Source organism: Peromyscus leucopus, chromosome 2, assembly GCF_004664715.2.
Source record: "Peromyscus leucopus breed LL Stock chromosome 2, UCI_PerLeu_2.1, whole genome shotgun sequence".
In the NCBI taxonomy this organism is placed as follows: Eukaryota; Metazoa; Chordata; class Mammalia; order Rodentia; family Cricetidae; genus Peromyscus; species Peromyscus leucopus.
In genome coordinates, this window is record NC_051064.1 from 112207051 (window position 1) to 112233759 (window position 26709).

Here is a 26709-nt window from a genome sequence, read left to right on the forward strand (position 1 = left end):
GTCCTCAAAGAAGTAGGGACAGGCGGCTTGGCTTGGCTTGATAGCTAAGACTTAGGTGTTTGCCTCTGACTGCCTCTCTGGTTGTCTGGACAACTCTAGGGAGTCCATTTATTTCTTACTATAGACTGAAAGGGTTAAATGAAGGGGTCTGATCATTTTCATTCCAGAAAAACTCAGATCAAGAATGTGATCTCAAAAGGGTCAAAGAGGTCAACTGCAGGGACTTAAGGGCACAAGAAGTGGCTTCTTCATGTCGCTGCTATTTCAGCTGTGGGGACAGAGGCAGAATTCTGTCAGCAAACTTAGCTGTAGTTACAAAGCTCTTAAGTGTGGGAACTGACAAAGGGCCCAGGCACTGGAGCCCAGTCTGCACTGTTTTACAATGCTCTCTCCCAGACCCTCCTGGACCCGGGCCTAGGCAAGCAGGAAGCACCATGGCAGCTGCTCTAGTTATGGCTCCTTACCAGCGGGACTCATACTCGTTCTGATCTTCCAACTTCCTCACTTTTTTCTTGATTATAGGCAGCTTCTTGGTATCTACAAAGATGGTATTTTCCTAGAGAGCAAGAGGTAGAATGGTGCTTTATTATTCAGTGTTACTACAGAGTCAACTTGCCAGGAGACTTTAACACACGAATCCCATATATCTCAGCACAGTGAGTTTCATATGCAACCTAAGTCTAAAATAATTCTTGGAAGTTCAGTGGCTCAACTCAACAGACACATTCAGCATGGCTGTGCATTCACTACATGTTAGAGATACCTCTTGGAGCTACACCACCTCTATCAAGTCATCTTCATGGTAAGCGGCCTCTGAAGACAGGCTGCAGATTCTCTCTAAACTCCAGTTCACCAGCTCTCCCTGCTAATCTATACACCTGGCTTAGTAGAAACACTGAGTGCATTAAACCCAAGTTCCTTCATGGCAGGACTATCTTATATCTCTATCTGATGCAAAGCCAATCATAAACCTGAGTGTCTAAAACACGAATTAATTTAGCACTTTGTACTGGCTAATTTTATGTCAACTTGACACAGGCTAGAGTGATCTGAGAGGAGGGAGCCTCATCTGAAAAACTGCCTCCATACGACTGGGCTATAGGCAAGTCCTATGACATGTTCTTAATTAGTCATCAAGGGAGGAGGGCCCAGCCTACTGTGGGTGGTGCCATCCCTAGTGTGGTGGTCCTCGGTTCTCTAAGAAAGCAGGCTGAGCAAGCATGATGATCAAGCCAGTAAACAGCACTCCTCTATGGCCGCTGCATAAGCTCCTGCCTTCAGGTTCCTGACCTGCTTCAATTCCTGTGCTCACTTCCCTTAAATGATGAACTGTTACATGAAATTGAGTGAAATAAACCATTTCCTCCCCAAGTTGCTTCTGGTCGTGGTGTTTCATCACAGCATAGTAACCCCAGCTAAGCACATTTCACCTTACAAACCTTTTGACAACAGACTGAGCATTCACCAGGTGACTGCCAAGCACTGCTTCAAATTATTAAGTGTTTTGAGAACAGAAAAGAATAAAGGCCATTCCGTTACCTGCACTGTAGGAAAGTGAGGAGGAGGGAGGTAAGGCTCACCCAGAACAGATGCCAAGTGTTCTTGGTTAAAGGGGTAGATGAAGGAAACAACCACAGGGGGCAGGCGACATACAGTGCAGCTTAGACAAACGGCAAATACAGTTCTTACCCCTGTTGCATACTTTGCGTACATGACACCATTCCATTCCCCTTCAATTGAGCAGAAAGACTTCTTGTCATTTGGAGAACTAAACAGAAAAGAAACAATTGATATTAGTCTCAAGTTGAAAGCTATTCTACTCAAAGTGTTCAGAAGAACAAGGGAAAGCAACTGTGAGGTCTGGTTAAAGCAGCTGCAACCCCACTTCACAGTGAGATGCCGTCTTTCCCGTGGTTCCTTACTCGGGACAGTGTTCTTCAGAGGATGTGTGACATGTAGCAATGGACGGAACACAAATACCACAGAAGAGAATCCATCTGTTGTCTATAAATTACATCAAAGCTCAGGACCATGAGACGACAGTGTGACTGTGTGACCTGTCACTCAGGCCTGCCCACTTCTGTATCAACAGTAAACTTTTCTGTTCTTTTTTGGGGAGGGGGATGGTGGCAGCTGATTCTTTTATTCAAATTCAATTCTCTTGGAAAACTGGGTAACTAATTGGTCAAGCACTACTCCATTGGGACACTGTTTCCAGGGCAGAGAAAAAGCCTCAGGGTACAACAGGACAGACCCTTTTGCAGGCAGTTTCTGAGACCACAAACTCCCTGTTACTCAGACACAGCTGCCTCCTAGGTCCTAACTGCTGGGGGGAAAAATAGTGCCAGATACCTATGTGTGATGTTTACTGTTTCTCACTAGCAAAGGAACAGAAAAATGAGGGGCTTTGTGAAGACTTCCAGAAGCTTTACTGGAAGTCACAAAGCCTGTTTCATGGCCCAACCTGGCAAGGAGGTTGGAGTTTATGGCACGGGGCTCTTGACACTTAGGGGGTCTTTTGGTTCCCCAGTACATAACAAATCCTCAGGGAGATCGCACCCGCCACCCTCGACTGTTCTGGGCCCAGGGCATAGGTCTCTTTCTGACATGAGTTTTTTGTTTTGTTTTGTTTTGAAAGATGGAAACAAGCTTACAAAGTCAGGTGATGATTAGTTCCTAACAGAAGCTCAAGAGGAAGGTACTGCAGAAAAGTGGAACACTGAGGGAGGCAGAAAACCGAATACCTACAAAATCTCTGCAGTAATTCTGTGCTTCTTGCCCCCATAGAAGGGTTTCGTGTGGAAGACGATGTTTGCACTGTAGCCTGTTTTGGAGCAGTTAATGTTGCATTCTCCTCCTAATTCCACCCAGGGCACTGTCAGGATAGACCTACAAAATCCAAGGTTCTCAGGTAAGACTGGCAGTTAGACAAGAAAGGAGGGGTGTGGCTTAAGAACAGCAAGGTTGCAGCTGATGAAAGCAGTCTACTTGCCTTCCATAGCCATTGGGGAATGTGAGGATGTAGTGCTCATCATACTCCAGACAAGAGACACAGCCTGTGGAGAGAAGAACAGCCTCTGCTAGACAGAGCCACAGGCCTGCCGTCTGCGTGATGGACTTTAGGGATGATGTGGTACATACCCACCCCTGCTCTGTCTCCAAATTCACGTTTACATGTAAATTATGACCCCGGCCTTACTGTCAGCTCATTTTGCCTTGAGCGTCAGTACATGCTAGAATGCACATTATCACACACTTACCCTGACCTATGTTGTGCACCCCAATCGACATCCCAAGGAATTTTGATTTAGTCCAGATATGAGCATTGAATTGTATCTTCTTGTTAAAACACTCAGCGTAAAAGGCTGAAACTGAAAAAGAAAGTGTTTTCTATGAGAGATCTACAGACACTGCTCTAAACTGACTGGCCCCACAGAGAAGCCTTTGTCCTCACAGAGAAGCTTCCAGTCATGCTAGGTGTGTGTGTCTTTCACCCTTTCCCCAAAGCAAGCACACTCAGAGCTGGGGGGGGGGCAGGACCCCCGCCCCAACACACACATATAGGGTCCTGGTCAATCCAGAAGGTTTAATCTAAAATCTACAGGCAATCTGTTCTGGTTGGCGAAGATGCTTATGCTCTCCCTCCCCCCAACTTGGGCCCCTCCAATATTCCACTCTTTTTTGTTGCTTGAGATAGATAGGGTTTCTCTATTATATAGCCCTGCCTGGCTATCCTGGAACTTGCTCTGTAGACCAGGCTGGCCTCAAATTCAGAGATCCACCCACCTCTGCCTCCTGAGTCCTGGGATTAAAGGCGTGCGCCACTATGTCCAGTTCATTATTTCCACTCTACACTGAACAAAGATGTTGAGGCTATGTATTCTCCCCACATCTGGAATACATTGTGCAAAAACTACAAATGGTCTCCAAGTTTGCCATGGGTAAGGTGACTTCAGAAACACTGAACGCTGGTTCCCAAACCCCTTCATTTTGTACAGATCCAATCAGTGATGCTGAGTCTTTGAGATTACAGTTTCCAGTTCAGGTAATAGGAGAAGGACAGCACTCAAGCGACAGGTCATTTGACCTGGCTGTTGTGCACTGGATGACAGGCTTTAGGACAGTTTAAGACTAAAGGTTGTAGGAAAAACCTGTAACTTACTGGGTGGATGATGGGAAACTTGCTCAGCCACAAATGTTACACTGTTCTTAGAAACCCAGGGTACCGGCCCTTCTGAAACGAGCTCCTGGAAGCAATGGCAACATCAATTAAAAAACCTTTCAGATAAAACAGGACAATGCAGGATCTAACAAGCAGCATATCTCTGGTCCTTCCTGGACACACACACATTCCATTACGGCACTTACCCACACTGCCAGTTAGGGATTTGTAGTTTCCCCAACTAGACTAAAATTTTAAAGGCTTCATGTGCCTTAATGTGAGACAGGCTATAAAAGCCAGGCCTGGCAATAAGAAATAGTACGAATTGTCTCTCTTTTTAGTAATGACTACACATTAATGTGTCTCCTGGAAATAGATACAGGAGTCTCATTTTCCACTCGATTATTTTGGGCCAGGCACTGTGGACTGAGGACTTTCCTTGTTCGTGCCTCGTAGCTCCACGGCCTGCACTCTTTGTTGTTGGTCCCTGGAACAGTGAAATGGCTCAACAGACACATACCATGCAAGCCTGGAGACCTGAGTTCAGTCTTAACACTCATGTGAAAATGGAGAGAATCCAGTTAGCTTCTACTTTCACATCTGCCGTGTCCCCTGCCCAATAAACAAACACATAAGCAGCAGAGCCCTGGTCTCAGTTCTAGGTACCTAGTCTTCTCTAGCTGGCCGTCCTCTTGTACAACTTCATCCAGACCATCCAAGTACCCAAAAATCTCTCTCCTTCAGGCTTCTCTAGCAAGCACCACACTCACATTTCACTCTGAAAGTTCCCTTTGCAAATCCAACAGTCTCAATTCATCTTGGCTTACCGTTCCTTTGATAGGAAATTGACTTGACAACTGGAGCTGCTGACATCCAGGCACAAGCACCCATCAATTCCACCTTGCCAATGTAGTTGGAACCAGCTCTTTTTTCTAGAACACTGCTTCTTTAAGTATTCTAGTTCCAAACTCAGTTTGCATAAAATCATTATAATGATCTTTTTTCAAAGCAAAACTGAGACCCGAGTAAGTCACAAATTTCCCAATATGGTGTACAAGGCCTTTGTGATTTGACTTAATGCCAGTCCTTAGTCAGGTTATTCTTTCACCCCCACTACTTAAGAGAAAATGCTCATCAACAATGTTCTCTGTATGGTGAGCATCTGAGATCACTACCTTCACCATGATCTGATCCTGATAAAGGGAATCTTCAATTATTTCACACAGTGTGAAATAAATGAAAACCATAACACAGGGCCACTGAGAAGGGTGTCAGCTACCAACTCTGAGGACCTGAGTTTACTCCCTAAGACCCACACAGAGAGAACTGCCTCCTGAGAGCTGTCCTCCAAACACACACGTATTGACGGCACACACTCAACCACATTCACAGACAGACAGACACGCACGTGCACACGCACGCACGCACGCACGCACGCACGCACTCACGTACAGACTGAGACTGAGACTCACCGTGTTCTCTTCAGTATCATTCGGCAATGTCCAGTGGCACTGGAAGATCTCACCCAAAATAGGATTGTACGGCTTTTTGGCTACTGATCCTCTCCTTCCTGCATGGAAGGCCGAGAGGTACCATTTCACAACCTGAACCATTCGATCCCTGGGATCCTTCTGGTCACTAATGCTGGAAAAGACAAGGACAAATGTGATGCTCCACTTTTTGGCAGGATGAACGCTGGTGTAGCATGACCAGCATGATCTACCTTGGGCCACATGGAACATAAACTGTGGACGCCCATCCCAGTTTGACACCACATACAGAGCTAATTCCTTCAATTTAGCGTGTGGTTAGAAGACTAGCAAATGTAGTTAATCATCACCCAATTAGAATACAGAGCGCTTCCCTCATTCTCAGAGTCCCTGGCTCCCTCTGCACGCTCCGTGCCCTCTCGAGTCAAACACTGATGCTAGTTTCTGGGGCCGAATCTGCTTCGCTTGTTCTAGGACCTCATGAAAGTGTTCTGCTTCACTGCCAGAGAGACTTCCTATATTCCAAACTACCAATTGCTAATTTAATCATCGATTGGATTTTGAAAGAGGGTCTTAGTCTGTGGCCATACTGGCCTTGAATTTGAGTTGATTCCCCTGCCTAGTTCTTTTAAGAGCTGGGATTACAGGTAGCTTGTGCCACCACACTCAGGTGGCTTAATTCTTTTATGGTCAAAAAACATCATGTGGTTATAAGTGCTTTTAATTGGTTCAGATATTCTATGGGCTTACTGATTTTTTTTTAATTTATTTTATATTTTATGTGTATTGGTATTTTGCTTGCATGTAGGTATGTGCACCACATGCATGTCGGTGCCTGCGGGAGCCAGAGGAGGATGCTGGATCCTGTGGAACTGGAGCTACAGATGACTGTCAGCTACAGATGTCTGGGTTCTGGGAACCAAACCTGAGTCCTCTGGAAGAACAGCCAGAACTCTCGACCACTGAGCATCTCTCCAGCCCTCATGATTTCTTGGATTGACTCTGCAGTCAACTCTAGAGTGACTGGCTGGCTTATTTCTCCCTGTGGTTATTCTTGTTTGTTTGGTATTGGGGGTCATACTGGTGACCATGTGAGGGCTTCACATATGCCAGAGGGTCACCTCACTACTGGGCTATCCTCCAGGCCTGCTGCACATATCTTGAAGTTTGATCAATTCATTCTTTCATCCTTACAATTGTCCATATCTGTCTCTGGTTCTAGTTCTTACCTATTTCTTTGTTTGTTTTGAGACAGGATCTCACTCTTTAGCCCAACTGTTTACTATGTATGCTAGCTGGCCTCTAACTTACAGCAATGCTCCTGCCTCTACCTCCCGAATGCTGGGGCTACAGGACAGTTATCTTCTTCACTCCTTTGATACTAATACAGCCATAACAACTTTGCTGTGCTCAGTGTTTTACATGGTGTGGTGGTTTGAATGAGAAGGCCCCATCCCCCATGGGCTCATATGTTTGAACGCTTAGTGCCCAGTCACTGACTGTTTGGAAGGATTGATTCGGAGGTGTGTCCCTGGAGAAGGTATACCACTGCGGGTGGGCTTGGAACTTTCAAAAGCCCACACCAGGTCCAGTGTCTCTCTCTGCCTGCAGACTGGGATGTAAAGCCCTCAGCTACTTCTCCAAGACCATGTCTGCTCACCTGCCTGCCACCACACTCTCCACCATGACAACATAATAACCCTCTAAAACGTAAGCAAGCCACCAATTAAATAATCTGCAAAAGCTGCCTTGGTCACAGTGTCATGGTGTCTCTTCACAGCAATAGAACAGTAACTAAGAAACATGGTAATTTGCCCCCCTTGTTGGGAGGTGTTTATGAGTGTGTGTGATAAACACATGTGTGGTGCATATAGACGAGTGTGCAGGTATGTAAGCCCAGAACAGTCTTACAGGCCAGAGGAGACGTCGGGTGTCCTGCTCTATCACTCTCTGCCTCACCTGGAGACAGTCTCTAAGTAGACCCCACAGGCTAGCAGCCAGCAAGCCTGTGTAGCCTTCTCTTCTCTGTCCCACAGCACTAGGGGGGCTTCGGCAGGTATGAGCACGCCCTGCTTTATATGGGAGCGGAGCCCTCCTCCCCACCAAGCAATTCCCGGGCCTGGCCCCAGAGCGGTATAGTATTGTTTTCCTTTTCATTGTTTGCGATCCTAGAGATCAAAGCCAAAGCCTCACACCTGCTGGGTAAGGACTCCACCACTGAGCAGCACCTTCCACCCCAGCCTTTTACTTTTCACCAAGCAGTAAGGATGATCGTATTTCAAGTCTCCCCTTCAGAGAGGCTAAGGACACATCCTGCTTTTTTAGACAGTCTGACAACAGCTGTCTCTTGAAGAAGACGTGTTCTCCTCCCTACATTTAGTGGTTCTGACACTGATGGCTTTACCTGGGTCACCTTCTTCTCCCTGGCCCCTTTGTCCCTGACTCATGATTTACTCTTTCTTCTTTTCTGGAGTTAATCATGCATGCATTTTAGTGTTCCATTTTACCTGATTTATAATGTCTTAGCTGTACTCTTAAAATTCTAAAGCGGCTCCTCTGAGGAAAACAAACTTTAAATTTCCGTAAGTAAGCTACTGTCGTTAAGCACCTGATCCCTGACAGCATTGCCAATGGCTCTCACCTGTCAATCATATACTAAGCTTCACACTATTATAGATTTTTAAATACTTGCACTTGGAAAACTGGCTATATGGTTTTCTGACATCGCTCTCTCCCTTCTCCCTGCTCCCTCTCCCCACCCGCCTCTGTGGTTAGCCAGTTCCATCTACTAGGAAACCTCAGTGTAGACGTGCATGTGGCTTCAGGAAGCCTTGATTCTTCCCGAACAAGGGATGCAGTCAGAGAAAATTTGCCTGCTGCTAGTGAAAAGCATGGACTTTTGTCAGTCTCTCTCTGATGACTTCTGTCCCTGTGCACGCAGCTCAGACTGCAGACTTTACATTACAGCTTATGGTTCAGTCAGTAATTGGACTTTGAAACTTTTCCTTTCTTCAGGTTGTAACAAAGTACCTGCCAAATGAAAGGTTTGCTGAGCAAAATTAAATGAATTTCAAGTAAGTTCATAGCCTTGACCTTTTAAACTCCAGCTGCCTGCCTGTTAGCCGGCTTTAAAGCAGCTTCCCAGGTGACTGATGGTCCTACTCCTCCACCACATGACCTAAGCAGCACGCCCTCACGAGATTCAACTTCTACCCCAGATACTTGAAAGGATATGGAGGGTCCAGCTGTGCACCCAGACAGAAGGCTACCAAGCAGTAACATCTGTAAAGATTACAAACTACTGTGCTCAGCCAAGTACCTCACGAACAGGTCCGGATGTGCGAAAAAGTCTGCGTACATTTCTAAAAGAGATCGTCTCTCAAGAATAAACGTTGGAAGAACTACCTGTAAAACATACGTTTGACTCCTGAGGATCAAATCCTATGAGAAAGAGATTTCTGCACTGCAGAAAGACACTCATCCATCCCATCACACCCACCACAGGTCCCCAGGCATGCTTTGCTGAACCCCTTTCCCAAGATGCCCTGGTTCAGAATACCCAGGACCCTGCCCATTAGATGCGGAACCCCAAGGGATTCTCAACGAGTCTATGTGCTTCCTCTGTGCATGTCTCTGCCGTCCCTAAGCGTGACACAACAGCACTTAGAGCCTAGCTGGACCGTGACAAACACCACACAGGATTCAAGAGTGCTGGGATCCAGTGAGGAAAACATGCTCTGGGAACTAGGAGGAAGGCAGAGCTAAGAAACAATTCACCAAGTGCTTCTTAGAGGAGAGTGAGGCGGTAGTAAGACAGAGTGACACAGAAGAACACACTGGGGGACAACCAGCCCTGCCCCCAGACACAGCAGACAGAAACACAAAACCAGAGTGTGACAGGTACTAGCCAGGAAATTAGTATGGATCCTACCAGATGCCAATGTTTTAATTTTAAATAAATATTTTCATGCCAGAGATCATGAATCTAAATATGGTTCAGAATCTAAGTATTGCAGGGTTGGCAAAGATTTTTCACTTGCTACAAATCAATCTCAATTCTTAATGCATACAGCCCATCCACCACTGTCTCTGAAAACTAAGATGTTTGTTAGTTTAGTTTCATTTAGTCATCTGTATACACGTGAAACAGGAGACAAGCAAAACCCATGCTGGATGACTATGCTCATTCTGTGAACACCCACCCACCCACCCACCCCACCAGCCCCGCGTAACCGTGTAACCTGGGAGACTTGAAGAGAAGGCCAGATTTGCTGCTTACCTTGGTAAGGTCCATTCCGAGCCTAACTTGTGATAAGAGGTGCATGATAACGCTCTTGTGCTCCTCCACCGACCCCGCCTCCCCATCATCATCTCTGTCGTCATGGGAATCAAACAGATCTACAACAGAACAGGTCGTTGTCTTAGCTGGTTTTAGATCGGCTGACGGTCCTCACCAGTAACGCAAACATTTCTAGGAAAAGGAAGTTCTCAGAGGACGCTCACCAGCATCACTTGTGCCATTGGACATGGAGGAATTCAACGATTCTGTGGTGTCTGGGCGCTTTAGGCTATTTCCAGAGCTGCTGTGTGTCAAGACTGAGGCAGATCCTGAAGAACTGAATTAAAAAAAAAAAAAGTGAAACAGATCAGCTTTTATAGCTAAAGAAAGCAACAACAGGGAAGGAAGACGATGATCACAAGCTACTTGAAGCCAATACAGAGGCAGACGGCAGAAACAGCCAGACTCCTCCTGTAGCAGCCCCCTGCGATCCACACTGAGGTCTGAGCTTTGTGCACAGGATGTGTTCAACCAAGCCCAGCTGAAGGCCATGATCGAGTCAGTGAGATTTCTATCTCTGCATCCACATCTGAAACTTGGATTCACGTTCTCACTTCTCTATGCACATGGAGATGTGCCAGTCACTGGCAATTTCTTCAAAAATGGCAACAGTCCAGCTGGAGCTGTGGATCATACCTATGACCTTCATCATTTGGGATGATTGAGTTTGAAGCCAGCCTGAGTTACAGAGTGAGACTCTTTGGGAAAAAAAATCAAAATGGCAACATAATCCATCCTTTGTCTTGGGTCTTTATTTTCTGAGATCCTTGAGATAGTCCACAGAGGATTAACATTTTTCTCATTATTTAAAAAGTAAATTTGAATTAACAACATTTTAAAGTATATTATGTTTAAAAATAAATTTATGGCAACCGACTTTATGAACAGGCTTAAGAAGGTCTAAAAAGAGCCTCCCTTAAAAATTATCAAAATCTACCCACGAATTCATATATAAATTAAATACCCAGCCGGGCATGGTGGCACACACCTTTAATCCATGTACCCGGGAGGCAGAAGCAAGCCATTCTCTGTGAGTTCAAGGTCAGGACTACATAGTAAGAATGTGTCTCAAAAAACAAATAATCATAAGGGCAAGCAATTACGTAAAGTATAAAAATATAAACCAAATTTCTCACAATGCAGACACTTAAAAATGCTACAGAATAACCAGTCTTTTTACAAATCTTTGTGAACACTTAGTTTACCCTGTTGTCTTTTCTGATCTTTAAAAAAATTAATGAACTGTTTCACAGAAGAACTAAGCACAGGCAGAGTGCCCAACCCCCCACCCTGCACAGCACCGGGCCTCCCTCCAGGAGCCAGCACTAGAGCAGTACGCTCGTTCCAACTGCTGAGTCTACAGGACCAGGACCAGCCCCAGCACACAGGTCAGGCTTCACCTCTACTGCTCTACACCTTCTGGGTTTGTAAGACCAATGAAGAATGACATGTACAGAATACTTTCACCTAAAGATCCTCCGGGCTCTGCTCGGATTAATATATTAGAAGTTTAGAATAGGGTACGCATGTATCCTAGTGTAATTATAGTTGCCTAGGTTGCCTTGTGTGCGTATCTATTTAGCATACATCCTTAGGTAATTACTTACTGACTCTGATTTAAACTTAGTATGCATCATAGGGGCCTATAAAAGTGTATATCTCACTGCTTTAAGAAGCAATGTAATGAATGTAAGGCCCAGGTGAGAAACCAAGTTATTTTTACATGAAAGAACTGCATGAGAATTCTTGTCAAAATATGTGGTTCTATAACAGACCATCAAAACAGAATCAAGCTTTTAAGCCAACTCAATTGTATACTAAATTTGTATCAGATTTTTACTGAATCATTCTTCAAACCTCAATTCCTATAAAACATGAGTTTTATTTTGATCAAATTCCAAAGGCCTGTGATTTATGCTGTGCCCTTTCTCTTTACCAATGGTTGCAGCAGACCGGTTTGGGCACGTGAAACAGCCTCAAGATAGAAACAAACAAAAGCATGGGATAAGTTTCCAGCCTTCCACAGCCCAGCTCATTCAGAACAATAAGGGGTCATACACAACATTTAGCTTGTACATTCAAGATAAGGAAGGTTTTAAGGTTCTAAAATTAATTAGTATAATTTATGAAGCATTTATAACAACCCTCCCAGAGAAGCATGATCATTCTGAGAACACAGAGATGCACCAGAGATCAATGAAGACCTGATGTCCTACGGCGGCAAAGCAGAGAGGTCATTTTAAATGCACATCTGGGACAAGCTCGTTCCAACACGCATTCTCATCTGATGTACAGACATGAAACCACACTGGCTAGTTATGCAATCTGTAAGTTAGGGAGTTCCGAATTGTGTAGCAGTTACACAGTCCCTAAGGAGCTGAGAACAATGATGAAAGGGCGCAGACTCTGGAACTCTCTTCCATCAGAGATGCACAGGGAAACACGTAAGTAAGGGCAAGAACTTGACCTGAGTTAGAAAACTGAAGGCAGCAGCTAGTGACAGCCGTCTCAGCTCCAAGTCCAGATGGCAGGCAACAGAGAACGTGAAAACACTGTTCAAATAGGGCTGGATTATGAGACAATGTGCAATGCTAGCCAACACATCCAGTTGAGAGTATTTAAAGCCTCATTACAAACAAACAGAAAGCCCAGTAAGTAAAAAGCAACAGCAAAAAGAACCTAGTTTGGCCAAAAGTATCTACGTTCTCCATGAGTTTGAGACCCAAACTGAGACGATCGAAGTAGAGTCTAAGATTGAGGGAGGAGAGGAACCCGGAATGCCAGACTGAACACGGTGCTTCATTTGGGTCATTTCAAAGGGTAAGTTCATGAACTGTGCACTGGAGGCAGGAGACAGAGAAAAGAGAGGGGAACCAAAAGGAGGGAAGAGGGAGGGGGGCCAGAACAGTGCAGATGGTTTTACAGACATACCTAGGATGAGTTAATCATAAACATGTCAAGAGGAATCTTTAAACTAGACCAGAGACTTTGGGTGATGTTGTAAGGAGTTCATCGCGTGCTGCTAAAGTTTACTTTAGAGGATTTTAGTGGATGGGCAAGTGAATCTATTGACCAGCAAAAGATCTTTAATCCTGTTATGTTTAGAGTGATAGTTAATGTTGGTCTGGTGGGGTAGTGCAGTGGGTACAGACATTTGTCACCAAGCCTGATGACGTGAAGCCAATCCTAGGACACACACGGTGAAGAGAGAAAATTGACTCCTGCAAGTTGTCCTCTGGCTTCCACAGGTGACTGTGGTATAGACACAGACAGACAGACAGACAGACACACACACACAAATTAAAAAGAAAATAGCTAATGTTTAAGAGACTTTAAAAATCTGCTTAAAAAGGAAAATCAACCTTTTACTTTGCAATGTTTTCTAAATGGTTATGTGCTAACCCTGTAACGTTATGCATGAGATGAGGAAGTATGGCCCAGCCCAGTGTCATGGCAATCTGAGCAGAACAGGGAGACCCACATCCTAGGCTCCGAGGAGAAAACATGGGCCCATCTGGTACCTTGCAGCACCAGCCAGATGGGCCCTATTAGAGTGGGCAGAGGTATGGTCTGGTGTGGTTTGGGAGAGAGACAAAATGGTTCGGGTCCACTGGACAGAGACATGCCTGAAGAGATGAGAGAGGAAGGGAGGAGGCTGAGATGGTGAGGGAGCTGAACCATCGACCAGCAGCAACATACGGGAAAGAAATCGAGCCCTGCACTCTGTCTGGGCAGCACAGCAGAGATGACCCTGTGGATGAGAGCACAGGTGAGCCAGCCCTGAGAAAGTGACCTTGGGAGAGCTAGCCCCACTCACCTGCCCCTCGGAGGCATGAGCTTGGGAGAGATGCCCTCTCCCGCCCACCCATCAATATCTAAGGCAGGTGGGAGAGTTGAGCCTGCCATAACAAGAGTTCCAAGTGGGAAAGCCTTCCTGCCCCTCACCAGCTGCAGCACTCGGGAGAGCAGGCGCTGAACCTCTCCAGGGCAGCACAGTAGAGCCAGCCCTGGCAGGGAAGGTATGGGCGAGTCAGCCCCGAAGTTATGAGTATAAGAAAGCTGTCACCATTTCTCATCTGTCCCATGGTGGCATGGTTTGGGGAAGAGATTCACCACCCTCCCCTCCCCCCATCAACATCTGAGGCAGATGGAGAGCGGTCGTAAGAACAGAACGGGAGAGCTGTCTCTGACCCCTACCAGCTACAACACTCAGGAGAGCAGACCCTGCATCTTGCATGGGCAACACAATAGAGCCAACCCTGTTGGCACACGTGTGGGTGAGCCAGCCCCATCACCTATCTGTCCTATGATGGCATTAGTGGGGGGGAGTTGCCTTCCTTCCCACCCCCCCACCCATCACCCCATCAATGCCTGAGGCAGATAGGAGAACTGGCCCTGAGGTCACAAGAGCAGGAAGGGCTGCTGCTGCCCACCTGCCCACCAACTGCAACACTCGGGAGAACAGGCCCTGCCCCTCACCTGGGTAACACAATAGAGCCAACCTTGTTGGTGGAGGTGCGGGTGAGCCAGCCCTGAAGTTGTGAGCATGGGGGAGCTGTCCCCACTACTCATCTGTCATGTGGCAGTGTGGGAGGGTGAGAAATGCCCTCCCCCTACCCCCTGCAACAGACCAGAGAGCTGCCCCTGCCCCTTACTAGCTGCAGCACTCAGGAAACAGGCCCTGCCCCCTCCCCCAGCTAGGCAGCACAGCAGAGCTGCCTAGTGGTTGGAGGCGAGGGCGACCCAGCCCCAATGCTATGAGCAAAGGAGAGCTGTAGCATGAATCTTAAAAGGTCTTATTAATAAAAACAAACCCGGAGCCAGGTATTGGGGTGAACGCTGAAAGATCAGAGGCACAGAACCTTGTCAATTCCTCAGCTGATCTCATTTCCTCAAACTGGAAGCCTCTGAGTTCTCATCTGAATGGATCTCAGCTGAACTGCTGCTCAAAAGTCTAAAAGCTTAACCAGGCTCTAGTTCCTGGTCCTCACGCCTTAAATACCTTTCTGCTTCCTGCTATCACTTCCTGGGATGAAAGGTGTGAGTCACCATGCCTGGTTGTTTCCAGTGTGGCCTTGAACTCAGAGATCCGGATGGATCTCTGCCTTTAGAATGCTAGGATTAAAGGTGTGTGTGCCCCCATTTCCTGGTCTCTATGTCTGTGTAGCTACTGTTTTGTCCTCTGAGCCCAGGTAAGTTTATTAAGGTGCACAATATATTGGGGGACACAATACCACCACAGAGAGCTGTCCCCAGACATGTGGTAGCACGGGCAGAGGAGAGATACCCTACTCCCCACCTCCCACCCATCAACGCCTGGGACAGGTGGAGGAGCTGGCCCTGGGGTCATAAGAATGGGAGGGCTGTCTGTACCCCTTGCCAGCTGCAGCACTCGGAAGAGTGGCCCCTGTACCTCCCCTGGGCAACACAACAGAGCTGGCCCTGATGGTATGGGTGTGGGAGAGCTGACCCTGAGGACATGAAAGCAGGAGAGCTGGCCCCGCCCCTTGTTCACAGCAGCAAGAGCTGAATTAGCAGGGGCAATGCTGGAGAGCTCATCCTGGTGGTGAGGTCAAGGGAGAAGTGACTGGTGGACCAACCCTGCAGCTGCCCAGGCCAGAATCAGGGTTATGACTTGGCCCGCCCCAACATCGACCCCATCAATGATCTGCTGGAGCACGTGAAGGGACCTGACCTGCAGACCCAAAGCTGCAGGTCTCCACAACACAGGGCAACAACAGGATACCCAAGAAGAGTGCTGGTGAGAGCCCAGCATCGATGGTGTAGTAGAAACCAGAGGCCTCGAACCAGACCAATGACTCTTTACAATGAACACTTGCAAGTAACGATATATGGACAAAAGGGTTTACTGCATGACTCACTGTGCCTGCCACACTACAGCTTCCATGATAAGAGTTTTAATTTCCCCCCCTTTTTTTTCCTCTTTTTTTTCTCTTAAATTTTGTTTTATTGGGGGGGTGCAGGGTGGATTTAAAGGGACAGGGAAATGAATGAGAGGGAGATACATTATGTAAAAGAGGCATAGAAAAAGCCAGGCGGTGGTGGCGCATGCCTTTAATCCCAGCACTCGGGAGGCAGAGGCAAGTGGATCTCTGTGAGTTCGAGGCCAGCCTGAACTACCAAGTGAGTTCCAGGAAAGGCGCAAAGCTATACAGAGAAACCCTGTCTCAAAAAACCAAAAAAAAAAAAAAAAAAAATGTAGAAAAACAAGAACAAACCAAACCCAAATCCAGGCATATTTGGGTTTCAAATAAATAAGTTTATTAAGGTACACAATATTTTGGGGAATACAATACCACCACATTTCCTCTCTTTTTGTCTAAAATTAAAGAAAGCTTATAAGTAATACAAGAAAAACTATCCAATAAGTATATACAATATATACAGCCAAAAATTACATTAATGATGTCTAGTCCGTTAACATTTGACAGATTCAGATAAAAACTCCATTATATATATTAACAATGTCCAGTCCAGTAACATCTGATAAACTCAGACCAAAAAATTTTCATTACTTATCTTATTTAAAACAAGTAGTTCCTTTTTAAAAGTAGATTCATATCCATATTCTCTTTTTTCTTTTCATAATAGATTCAGTAGTCTACCTTTTGTCATTTTTATATCTTCCCCTTTTTCTTCAGAACAGAAATGAAGAAAACAATGCAAAGAATCAACAAATCTCAAAGCTGGTTCTTCAGGAAGATAAACAAGATTCACAGACCATTGCCCAAACTCACCAAAAGGAGAGAGAGATAACCCAAATGAGCAAAACCAGAGGCTACCAGAGAAACCTGAGACACTGAAACTGCTGGAAGAAAACACAGCACCCTGCAAGGCAGAGTACCAAAGGCCTTTCTTTCTTTCTTCTTTCTTTTTTTGTTTTGTTTGGTTTTTCGAGACAGGGTTTCTCTGTGTAGCTTTGCGCCTTTCCTGGAACTTGCTCTGTAGCCCAGGCTGGCCTCGAACTCACAGAGATCCACCTGCCCCTGCCTCCCGAGTGCTGGGATTAAAGGCGTGCGCCACCACTGCCCGGCTGCAAAGGTCTTTCTAAACAAGACTCGATTTGCCCAGGAATCAAGGCCAACAACTGAAAAGCAGGACCTCATAAAACTAAAGAGCTGTACAGCAAAGGAAGAGGAAAGCCAGAGAGTAGGGAAGAATCTCTGCAGCTATACAACTGACAGAGGGTTAACATCCAGATTATACAGAGGACTGAAGAAAGAGCCCATTAAAAAATGGGCTATGGATCTGAACAGTGAGTTCTAGAGATTAGACAGACAGACAAGGGAACTTTCATTTATTGTTAGTGAGAATGCAAACTGGTGTAGCCACTGTGAAAAATCAAGTGTGGAGAATTCTCAAAAAGCTAAAAATAGACCCCATGACCCAGGTATAGCAGGCCCTGGTATGTATATCCATCCAAAGGACCGACCAGACAGGCTACTCATTGCTCGGCTGTGTTCACTACTCTATTTACAACACTAGGAGATGAAAGTATCTTCAGTGTCCTTCAGCTGATGAATAGAAAATGAAAATGTGGTTACATATACACAATGGATTACTATTTGGCAGGAAAGGGAAATGAAGTTATGAAATTTGCAGGTAAGTGATGGAATAGAAAATATTATACTGAGTTAAGTAAACCAGACCCGGAAAGACAACACTGTATGTTCTCCCTCATCTGTGGTTCCTAGTTCCACAGCTTCGGAGAACTGCAGAAGCCAGGAGAAGTAAAGAAACCATGGAGGTGAGGGAAGGAAGGAGCTCTAGAGGTGGGGAAAAACAGGATGCGTAGGATGCTATAAAGCCGGAAATGGAAAAACAGTGGGGGAGGAGCTTGAACTGGATGGGGTAAAGGAAGCCAACGGGGGGGGGGGGGGGGGGATGTTTGAAAAAGCCACAGGGAGTCATCTTTTAAATTTACCTAAAATGACAATAATACATAAGTGTATGTGTATACATACGTGTATCGAGTCAATGAAGTTATTATGATAGTCACTAGGGTGATAATACTGCCCGGAGAGCCTAGACTAACAAGGGGAGCCCTCTGACTTGTTGGTCAGGAGAGCCCAAGCAAATCCCCAAACGTCATAGGCCACTGCTGTTGCCCTCCCAGAATTTGAAGAAGTCCCTATCGCTGGAAACACTTCGGACACAGGACTAGGAGGTATAAGCTGGATCTGACCCGGAAGCACCCCCCCTCCCCCCAGGACTAGCCTTCACAGTAACCAGAGGTGACAGGCAAGGTGACAATGGACAAGAGCAATCTACAGTCCTATCCAGCCATAAAGCCTTGGGTAACCCACAGCAGTCTGACTGGACTTAGCACCCATTCAACAGGAGGGAATGCATGTCTGATACTGCAAACACAACTGTCTGTGGCCAGTGAGGCCACGGAACCTCCAGGAGTACCTACTGCTGCTCCTTTCCCAGACACTCTATCTCTAACAGCATTCTAAACACACATCCTTCTAACAGCTGAGTGCAGCTCCCACCGCACATCAGAAAGCTTCATTTCGTAGCAGAGAACATTACAGAAAGCCCAACAGGTCAAAACGCAGAGAGCAACTGACCTTAGAGTACCCAGCCTCAACTGATACACCTACAACACAAATGCCACACTTAAGGCTCAGGGAACATCAAGGGGGGTTGTGGTGGTGATGGAAAGATTTTAAGAGCCAGAGGACAAGGGAGGATCAGTGCTATAAAATTGTACCTTTTATATGTAACAGGGAAGACACACCCATACTATCTCAACAATATGGCTACCTAACAAGACAACAGTGACAACACCAGATGACATGCCAATGTGGATGGAGGAAATCTCACAGGGCCCCACCCTTAGTCGAAGAGATACAAGTAATAACTACTGAGAGAGGGAGATTCAAGTCTTCTCCTGGGAGAGTCCTCTAATTGGTTATCCAATACCACAGTCAGCCTTAACACACACATACTCACATGCAAGCAACACTAATGGACTCGGCAGGCTGTATTTACATATTCATTCATATATAAATACACACATATATGTAACTACACATATAGTATGTATGTAACAGTATTGAAGAAAGAGGTCATGAACTTGAGAGGGAGAAATGAGGTAAAAACAGTAAACATATGAAAAAATTTAAAAGCTAAGAGGGTAGGGAGTAGAAGGGACAAAGAACAAGAGAAAAAGGGAAAGAAGAGAACCCAACTCTTCTTGCTCTTCTGGCCTTCGCCCCTTCCTCCCCTAACTCACACTCCAGGTATTCATCTAGACCACATATAATTTACTTTTCCTCAAATTTAAAAGTCAAATTTCCCCTCACTAAAATGAACTTCACAGGCCAACAGTTGTTTTCTTGACAACTGTTGGTTTTAAGTCATTATTACAGATGAATGCCAGTTTTTATTTATTTAAAAAACATTTTTTTATTCATTTTACATACCAACCACAGATCCCCCTGTCATTCCTCTTCCCGCTCCCTCACCAGTATTCCCCACCCTCACCCCTCCACCCCCTCCTCCAAAAGGGTAAGGCCTCCCATGGGGAGTCAGCAAAGCCTGCCTGGTACACTCAGTTGAGCAAGTCCCTCGGCCCTGCATCAAGGGTGAGCAAGGCGTCCGACCATAGGTAATGGACTCCAGAAAGCCAGCTCATGCACCAGGGATAGATCCTGATCCCACTGCCAAACAGACTAAGCTACATAACGGTCTCCCGTATGCAGAGTGAATGCCAGTTCTTAATTCATGTGCATACTTAAACAACAAAATAAAACATAGCCCTACGCACATTTCTCACTGAAAGAAAGAACTTTCAATGACTAAGGCTCATATGCTGCTTGCAATCCACATATAATCAGTTCCAAATTTATCCTGCCACACAAAGCAAAACCCAACCTACAGCAACTGTACTAACTTCCAAGAAAGCAGGAAAATCAGGAAGAAATGTCCAGCAAAAATAAAGCTAACCACGCCTCTGACAAGCAGGAGTAACGCGAAAGCAAACAGTAGGAGTCTTCTGTGAGAGCAGTTATGCTAAGCACAGCACATCTGACTTACGCTGTTCTCATTTAGATATTCACAATGACTCCTCCACACTGAACTTATTCTTATCCCCATTTTACCAATGAGGAAACTGAGGATTACACAGGATAAGTAAGTTGACTAAGGTCACCCAACAAAACACATTCAGAATGCAATGTATCTGAGATTCTAGAATTCAAACATCTGAACCATAGCAACCTACCTGTACAGAGGTTGATAAGCCTAAGAGGCAGCTGAAAGCCTTTTCTGTACAATGTTACGTAGTTAGCTTTCAATTAATAGAGTAAAATAAGTCAAACATTTTCTACTGAGGAAAAACCTATCAGAGGGTCTGCCAACTCTCCCGCTCAGTATCTCAACTCCAGCACTCCATTCCATCCCCAGGAACCCCCATAGGGCAGGGCCCCTGAGCTTCTTATTCTACTACCAGGCTTTGTCTTCTCTTTCTACACCACCACTGGGGGGGATATTTTATTTGTGCTGAAATGTAGTCATATTTTATTTGTATGTTAATAAATAAAGTTTGCCTGGAGATCAGAGGAAATAGCAAGCCAGTAAACACAAAAGTCAGGCAGTGGTAGCACACGCCCTTAATTCCATCACTTGGCAGGTGGGGTCTCTGTGTTCAAGGCCACACTGGGAACAGAGCCAAGGGTGGTGATACACACCTTTAATCCCAATACCAACCATAGAGACCTGGAAGTCTATACAGACAGGCAGTGACAAGGAAGTGAGGTAGCTGGGCTAAGAGCCAATGAGAGGGCAGAACAGCAAGGCAATAAAAGCCTGGGTAGACAGGAAGTCTTGACACTTTGGAGGTAAGGTGGTTGGTGGCTCTCACTGTTTCCCTGATCTCTAAGGCTTTCACCCCTATATTTAGCCCCGTGTTCTTTATTTAATAAGACCGCTTAGAAATTCAGCTACACACCCCCAACACTACACAATCTGGGGCACTATCCACAAAATACAGACCTGGCCAGCAACTGCCAACACTCATAGGACGAGGTTCCAAATTCCTAAAAGTCTAACAAATAACACAGTATGCCTTGCACTTCAGTCACACCCAACTGCTCACAAACAAATCAAGCACTCTTACAGTCATGCCTTTTTTGGGGGGCCATAAAAGATGTAATAACAGCTTTATTTGTAACAACTAAAATCCGTTAACAGCTGGGCAGCCTATCAATAAATGAACAACCTAGTGCAGTATATAGTACTACAACAGAAAAAGGCCCAGCAATGAAAAGGGTTGAGCTAGTGACATATTAATACAGGGCTAACACGAGGGAACTTCAAGACAAAATAAACGCTGTGTAAAAGGAGGCGGAAGTGCTCCCTCTGTGCCCACTGACAACATCCTTTTGGTCCTTTTTGTCACTGTCACACTTCCTGCCCCAACCCAGTGCTGGGTCTAATGCACACCAGGCAAGCACTTAACCACCAACCTGTATCTCAGCCCACAACCCTCTTGAGAAAGAAAAAGAAGTATCTCGTGACGGAAGAGATCAGGGGTTGCTTGTGGGTAAGAAGGTAAGTGGTGGGAGAAAGGGCAAAGGGGCACACAGAACTTGGAAATGGTTGTGCTTGTGAGATTGTGTTCATAGTTTGAAGTACACAAAAGTTCATGCAACCATATCAATGATGCCTCCACAAAATAAGAAAAAGGGAAAAACCAAACAAACAAACAAACAGAAACAGATGAGCAGACAGGATGCCATGTACAAAGCAGGGTTTCTAACTACTGCTTCTTAAAATGAAAATGAACACTTTCACTTTTATTCCCAGCTTTCTGCAACCTGACCCTGCCACTGAGAAAACTCGTCTCTGCTGGAGCTTCTTACCTTTCCCTGCATTTCTTTGGGGCCTTTACACAGTAACAATTCCTATGCACTGTGGCTGTGACTCAGTAGTCAAGCAAATGCTTCCCACCCACAAAGCCCAGGGTTCAATTTCCAGCAGACAATAGCAACAAATCCCAAACAAAACAAGAACTGAACTGTGAACAGTAAGAAAGTGCTTGCTTCTGCTTACACAACTATTTGTTTTAAAACCAACTACCCCCCCCCCAAGTAGTTATAGGTTTCTTATATATTTTTCTAGTGTTTAAGTATAAACAGTATTTTTCCCTCTCTACACAAGGTAGTAAACTAAACACAGCTCTGCACCTTATTTTTTTCAGTTAGGTACACTATGGAGGTTCTACAATTTATTAACATGTTACCTTTTTTTGAGACTGGGTCTCACTACATAACCCTGGCTAGTCTGGGGCCCATTATGAAGACCAGGCTGGCTTTGAATCCCAAGAGATTTGCCTGTCTGCTTTATTGGTGCTGGGATCAAAATGTGCACCACCACACTCAGAAGAACAGGCTACTTTTCAAAGGCTGCAGAGAATCTCACTGAGTAGGCACCATTATTGTTATGCACAGTCATATTATTATCACTCTCAGTAGCCCTCTAAAGGTAGACTGTTTCAAGTATTCCAAACCACACTGAAATCAGCAGCACTGCAAGCACATTTCACAGATGTAGGTTAGCTACAGGGTCAAAGTCCACAAGTGGAATTGCTGGGTAAAGACAGCACTTGTAATCTGGATAAAGATCACCCTCACCCTCATGCAATCTGTTCCACGTCTTCTCCGCTAGAATGAACACAGCCCCTCCTCCCCAGCAGGGCTTGTGTACACCATCTGAATTTTTGCCTATCTATAATTAAGAAATAGAGGCTGGGGAGGTGGTTTAGAAGTTCAGGGGTTCTGAGTTCAATTCCCAGCAACCAATTCCTCACAACCACCTGTAATGAGATCTGGTGCCCTCTTGTGGTGTGCAGGCACACATGCAGGCAGAACACTGTATACATAATAAATAAATACATCTAAAAAAAAAAGAAATAGAACCTCAACATACTCTCAATGGACAATTATTAAGAAGCTGGTCAGCTATTTTGCATGTTAAATGTGTATTTATCTATGTATCTTTTATTCATGTCCACTGCCCGTTTTTTCTCCTATGTTAAGTCTTAGTCCACAGGAAATGCAAATATTTCTATCAGTTTGTCATCATCTTTTCAAACGTTTATGCTGTTCTTTCTTCAGTTAGAGCTTACCACCTATCTTCAGCTGAAGGTTCTGGTCTTCGCTGGTGTAGCTGAGCTCATGTTTCTTCTATATCTCTAGACTGCATTCCACCAGGGTAATGATGTCACTCGGGGGTACTGTTTCAGATTCCCTATGACACTGTAAATATCCCCTCCAAAACAAAGCCAATCACCACCAGTGATTCCTGTCTGCTGAATGCTCCATAGCACTGCTAATGTAGTAACTGAAGATGACGGCCACTTTGTCCACGTCATGATCTGACTTGCAGAGCCTATCCATTAATGTTGCAAATTCCATCACACACTTAAGACACTCTGGGCCATGGTGACTGCAGGCTCCTGTCCCCAGGGCTTTCTAAACACCAACAGGAAAGGAAACAGTGCCACTGACTGCTTCCAGAGTTGCTTGCCAATTTGCTAGACACAGAATCCCCCTGTGAGAGAGCCAATCCACCTCCACACCTTTCTAACAGGGTTCCATCTGTCTACTCCTAACTCTTCTCAGGCCAATTTCCATTCTCTCTACTTAACCTCATCATACCTTAGAATCACATTCTCTCTCTCCTCTGGAAACCCTCTCCTAGCTCAAGACTTCAAAATGTCCCCTGGTTTTCCATGTGTAACCTTACTGCATGCTGTCTTAGAATTATCTGTGTATGGGCATGTGGTTGTGTGATCTTATGTATCCCACATGCATGCATGACCTGGTTGAGCAGAAGAGGGTACTGGATTCCCTGGAATGGAAGTTACAGGCAGATATAAGCTGTCATGTGGGTGAGGGAAATCAAACCTGGGTTCTCTGGAAGAGCAGCCAGTGCTCTTAACACCCAAGCTCTCTCCAGCCTTGTTCTTAAATTCTTACGTTGAAACCTGAATTGCCAATGTGGCAGTATTAAGAGGTACAGCCTTTGAGTAGCTAGCAATCAGGTCATGAGGTAATAACCTGTACATGGGATTAAAGGCCCCACTGAGTTGCCTTGTCTTCTACCATGCAAGAACACTACTAGAAGGTGTTACCTGTGACCCAGAAAGCAAGCCTCCTACCACAGACAAATCTGCCAGCACCCAGATTTTGAACTGAACTGTGAGAAATAAAACCCTATTATTTATAAGTTTCAAGTTTATAATCATTCAACTAGATATACCACATTATCATGGAACACACACACACACACACACAGATACAGACACACACACACACACACACACACACACATATCATGGATTATATAAATAAATATGTTTATTTCTCCCAACAAACTAAGTTATTTTCTATCATTCTCCCACCCAGGAAAATTCCTGCTTTTAGTTGTTAAATATCCCCACCCTATAATACAAACACATGTAATAGTGACTCCTCTTTCATACTACTTCACAGCTTATTCAGTTCTCACTGGATCCTGACGACAGTGCCACTATAGAAATAGAGAGCTGACCCAACATTACTGGCATATTACCATAGCTGATTTATTTATTCAGTTTATATTACTAAATCAGGAGTACAAGTCAAAACTGTCACTGAACTGACTTTGCTCAATAAGCCAGTGAAAAGCAAGCATCCTTTCAAAGACTTAACAAGGCAAGTCTCACTAATAGCAGTCTCAAGACCACATCATTTAAAAACCAGAAGCCATTTGAATACATACATTACTCACATACTTACTCTATTAAGCGCTTTGGGGATGAGCCACTTTGATGGAATTCATCAGCATCATAGAACTCATCTTCACTGCTAGAGTAAGAGAACTCTGGGACTGTATTTGGAGACAAGTTGACATGGCTGGGAGGAGTTAGACTGCTGCTAGGTGGTGAATTCCCACTGCCTAGGAGTCAAAAGTTTTCAGTTAGGGAAAACGGTGGTAATTAGGGAGCTGGGCCCACAACAGAGCTTTCTAAAGTCAAGACTGAGTTTGGTTAAATTGATAAAATTCTCTATATAATTTTTTTAATCAACAGTTAAGTTAGACAATGAAAATAAGAAGGAAAATTGTACTACAAGATGGGGACACAGACTTTTGATTCTTTTTATGGTACTGAAGACTGATCCTGGGGGTTCATACATACTAGGAAAATGTTCTCCCACTGAGCAATGACACTCCCAGTCTGGATATGGCCTTTTAAACATGTGGGAAAATTTCTATCCCTCCACTCTGTAATTCAAGATTAACTTGTATTCTGTATGAGAAAGGGAGCTCTTTTGATAGTACATGTGCTGGTGTTCGGCACCTCATAATGGACACCAGTACCAATGGGAGCCATGGCTCTTTATACCATAGACTCAGACACTAACGTCTATGGAAATGTAAGACCAAGACTGCCTGACTGTTAGATACTGCTCGGGATACCACACTCATATTCACGGCACTCTTCATAGTAAATATAAAACCACTCCATGAAGCCCAGACCCTTCTGCCTAAACCTAAGTCAGGTGCCTATCAGAACAGAGATAAACAGAGCTACTAAGGGAAGTATGAAGAAAAGGAAGATGAGAAGAGCATCTTTCTAGTGATGTAGTCCAACTAAAGGAGCCAGAACTAATGGAGAGCCCGAGGAAAGACAGTCATCTAATCTCTGAAGTGACTATTGGTACACTGTTCAGTAACAAAGCAAGAACAAACATGCATCAGGGTATTGAGACTAATTCACTGCCCGTCTAACGGCTGTCACAGGCTGTCTGTCACTAATCTATTAGAGATGCTGGGTGGAAACTGAAGTTCAGTTACTGTTAGTGCTGGCAATCAAAAGCCAAGGAACCCAGGCATGACGCGGTAAGCATGACGCGGTGCAAGCCTTCGATCCTAGCACTTGGGAGACAGAGGCAGATTTCTGTGAATTCAAGGCCAGCTTGCTCTACATATCCAGTTATGGGCCAGTCAAGGCTACATAGAGAGACCCTGTCAAAAACAACAACTAACAAGGAAAACAAAGACAGCAGTAACAGAAACAAGTGAAGATATATCCCTAGACTTTAGCCTGTTCTTGTTATCTTGGTTCAGTTAATAAACCAACTAGCTATCCATTGTGCCATGTTCACAAAGATCCCTTTTAGATAAAACAGCTTGTTCCCGAAAGTAAAGCTTATTGAAGAAATTCCAAAGGTAACTCTCCTTACCAAATAATTAAGTTCTCTCTGTTCCTCAATGGCAAAAATAAGGGACCAAAAGAAACTCTTGTTGGAACAGGAAAAATAGATCATGAAACACAAAAGGTAACAGACAAATACTCCGGGTGACCATATAAAGGAAAACATAAGAAAATGAGTTTGAATGGGAACTGTAAGCCCAAGTACTGAGAGTTCAACACAACTTATTATTAAAGGGAATATTTTTCTCCATGCCAGAGAAGGAAGAACAGAGATGGAGGAAATAGGGAAAATAGGATGAAAATCAAATGCTAACTTAATTTTCCATGTCCTAAACACATCTCTAAAATGTTAAGGTACTTTGAGGTATCTTCTTCAGAAGTAATTCTCAGAAGATAACCCTCACCCTCTGAAAATAATCTGTGTTAAAATTAGTTGACATACAGTAATGTTCCTAACATTTTCATTTACTAACGAGTTTTATGTATT

The 26709-nt window shown here is 44.8% G+C and overlaps 1 protein-coding gene across 9 annotated transcripts in view; it reads right to left on the minus strand.

Moving 5' to 3' along the window:
* The window catches only part of Osbpl9 (oxysterol binding protein like 9), a 145308-nt gene that overhangs the window by 1119 nt on the left and 117480 nt on the right, over nucleotides 1-26709 (minus strand). For all 9 annotated transcript variants that reach the window (XM_028888798.2, XM_028888835.2, XM_028888815.2 and 6 more), the window contains 11 exons: nucleotides 24802-24961; nucleotides 10156-10268; nucleotides 9932-10050; nucleotides 8972-9057; nucleotides 5635-5806; nucleotides 4163-4247; nucleotides 3261-3371; nucleotides 2993-3056; nucleotides 2749-2889; nucleotides 1690-1768; nucleotides 465-556 (listed from right to left, as the gene is read on the minus strand). In XM_028888798.2, coding sequence (XP_028744631.1) covers nucleotides 465-556; nucleotides 1690-1768; nucleotides 2749-2889; nucleotides 2993-3056; nucleotides 3261-3371; nucleotides 4163-4247; nucleotides 5635-5806; nucleotides 8972-9057; nucleotides 9932-10050; nucleotides 10156-10268; nucleotides 24802-24961 — 1222 coding nt within the window. The remainder of the gene's footprint in view (nucleotides 1-464; nucleotides 557-1689; nucleotides 1769-2748; nucleotides 2890-2992; nucleotides 3057-3260; nucleotides 3372-4162; nucleotides 4248-5634; nucleotides 5807-8971; nucleotides 9058-9931; nucleotides 10051-10155; nucleotides 10269-24801; nucleotides 24962-26709) is intronic.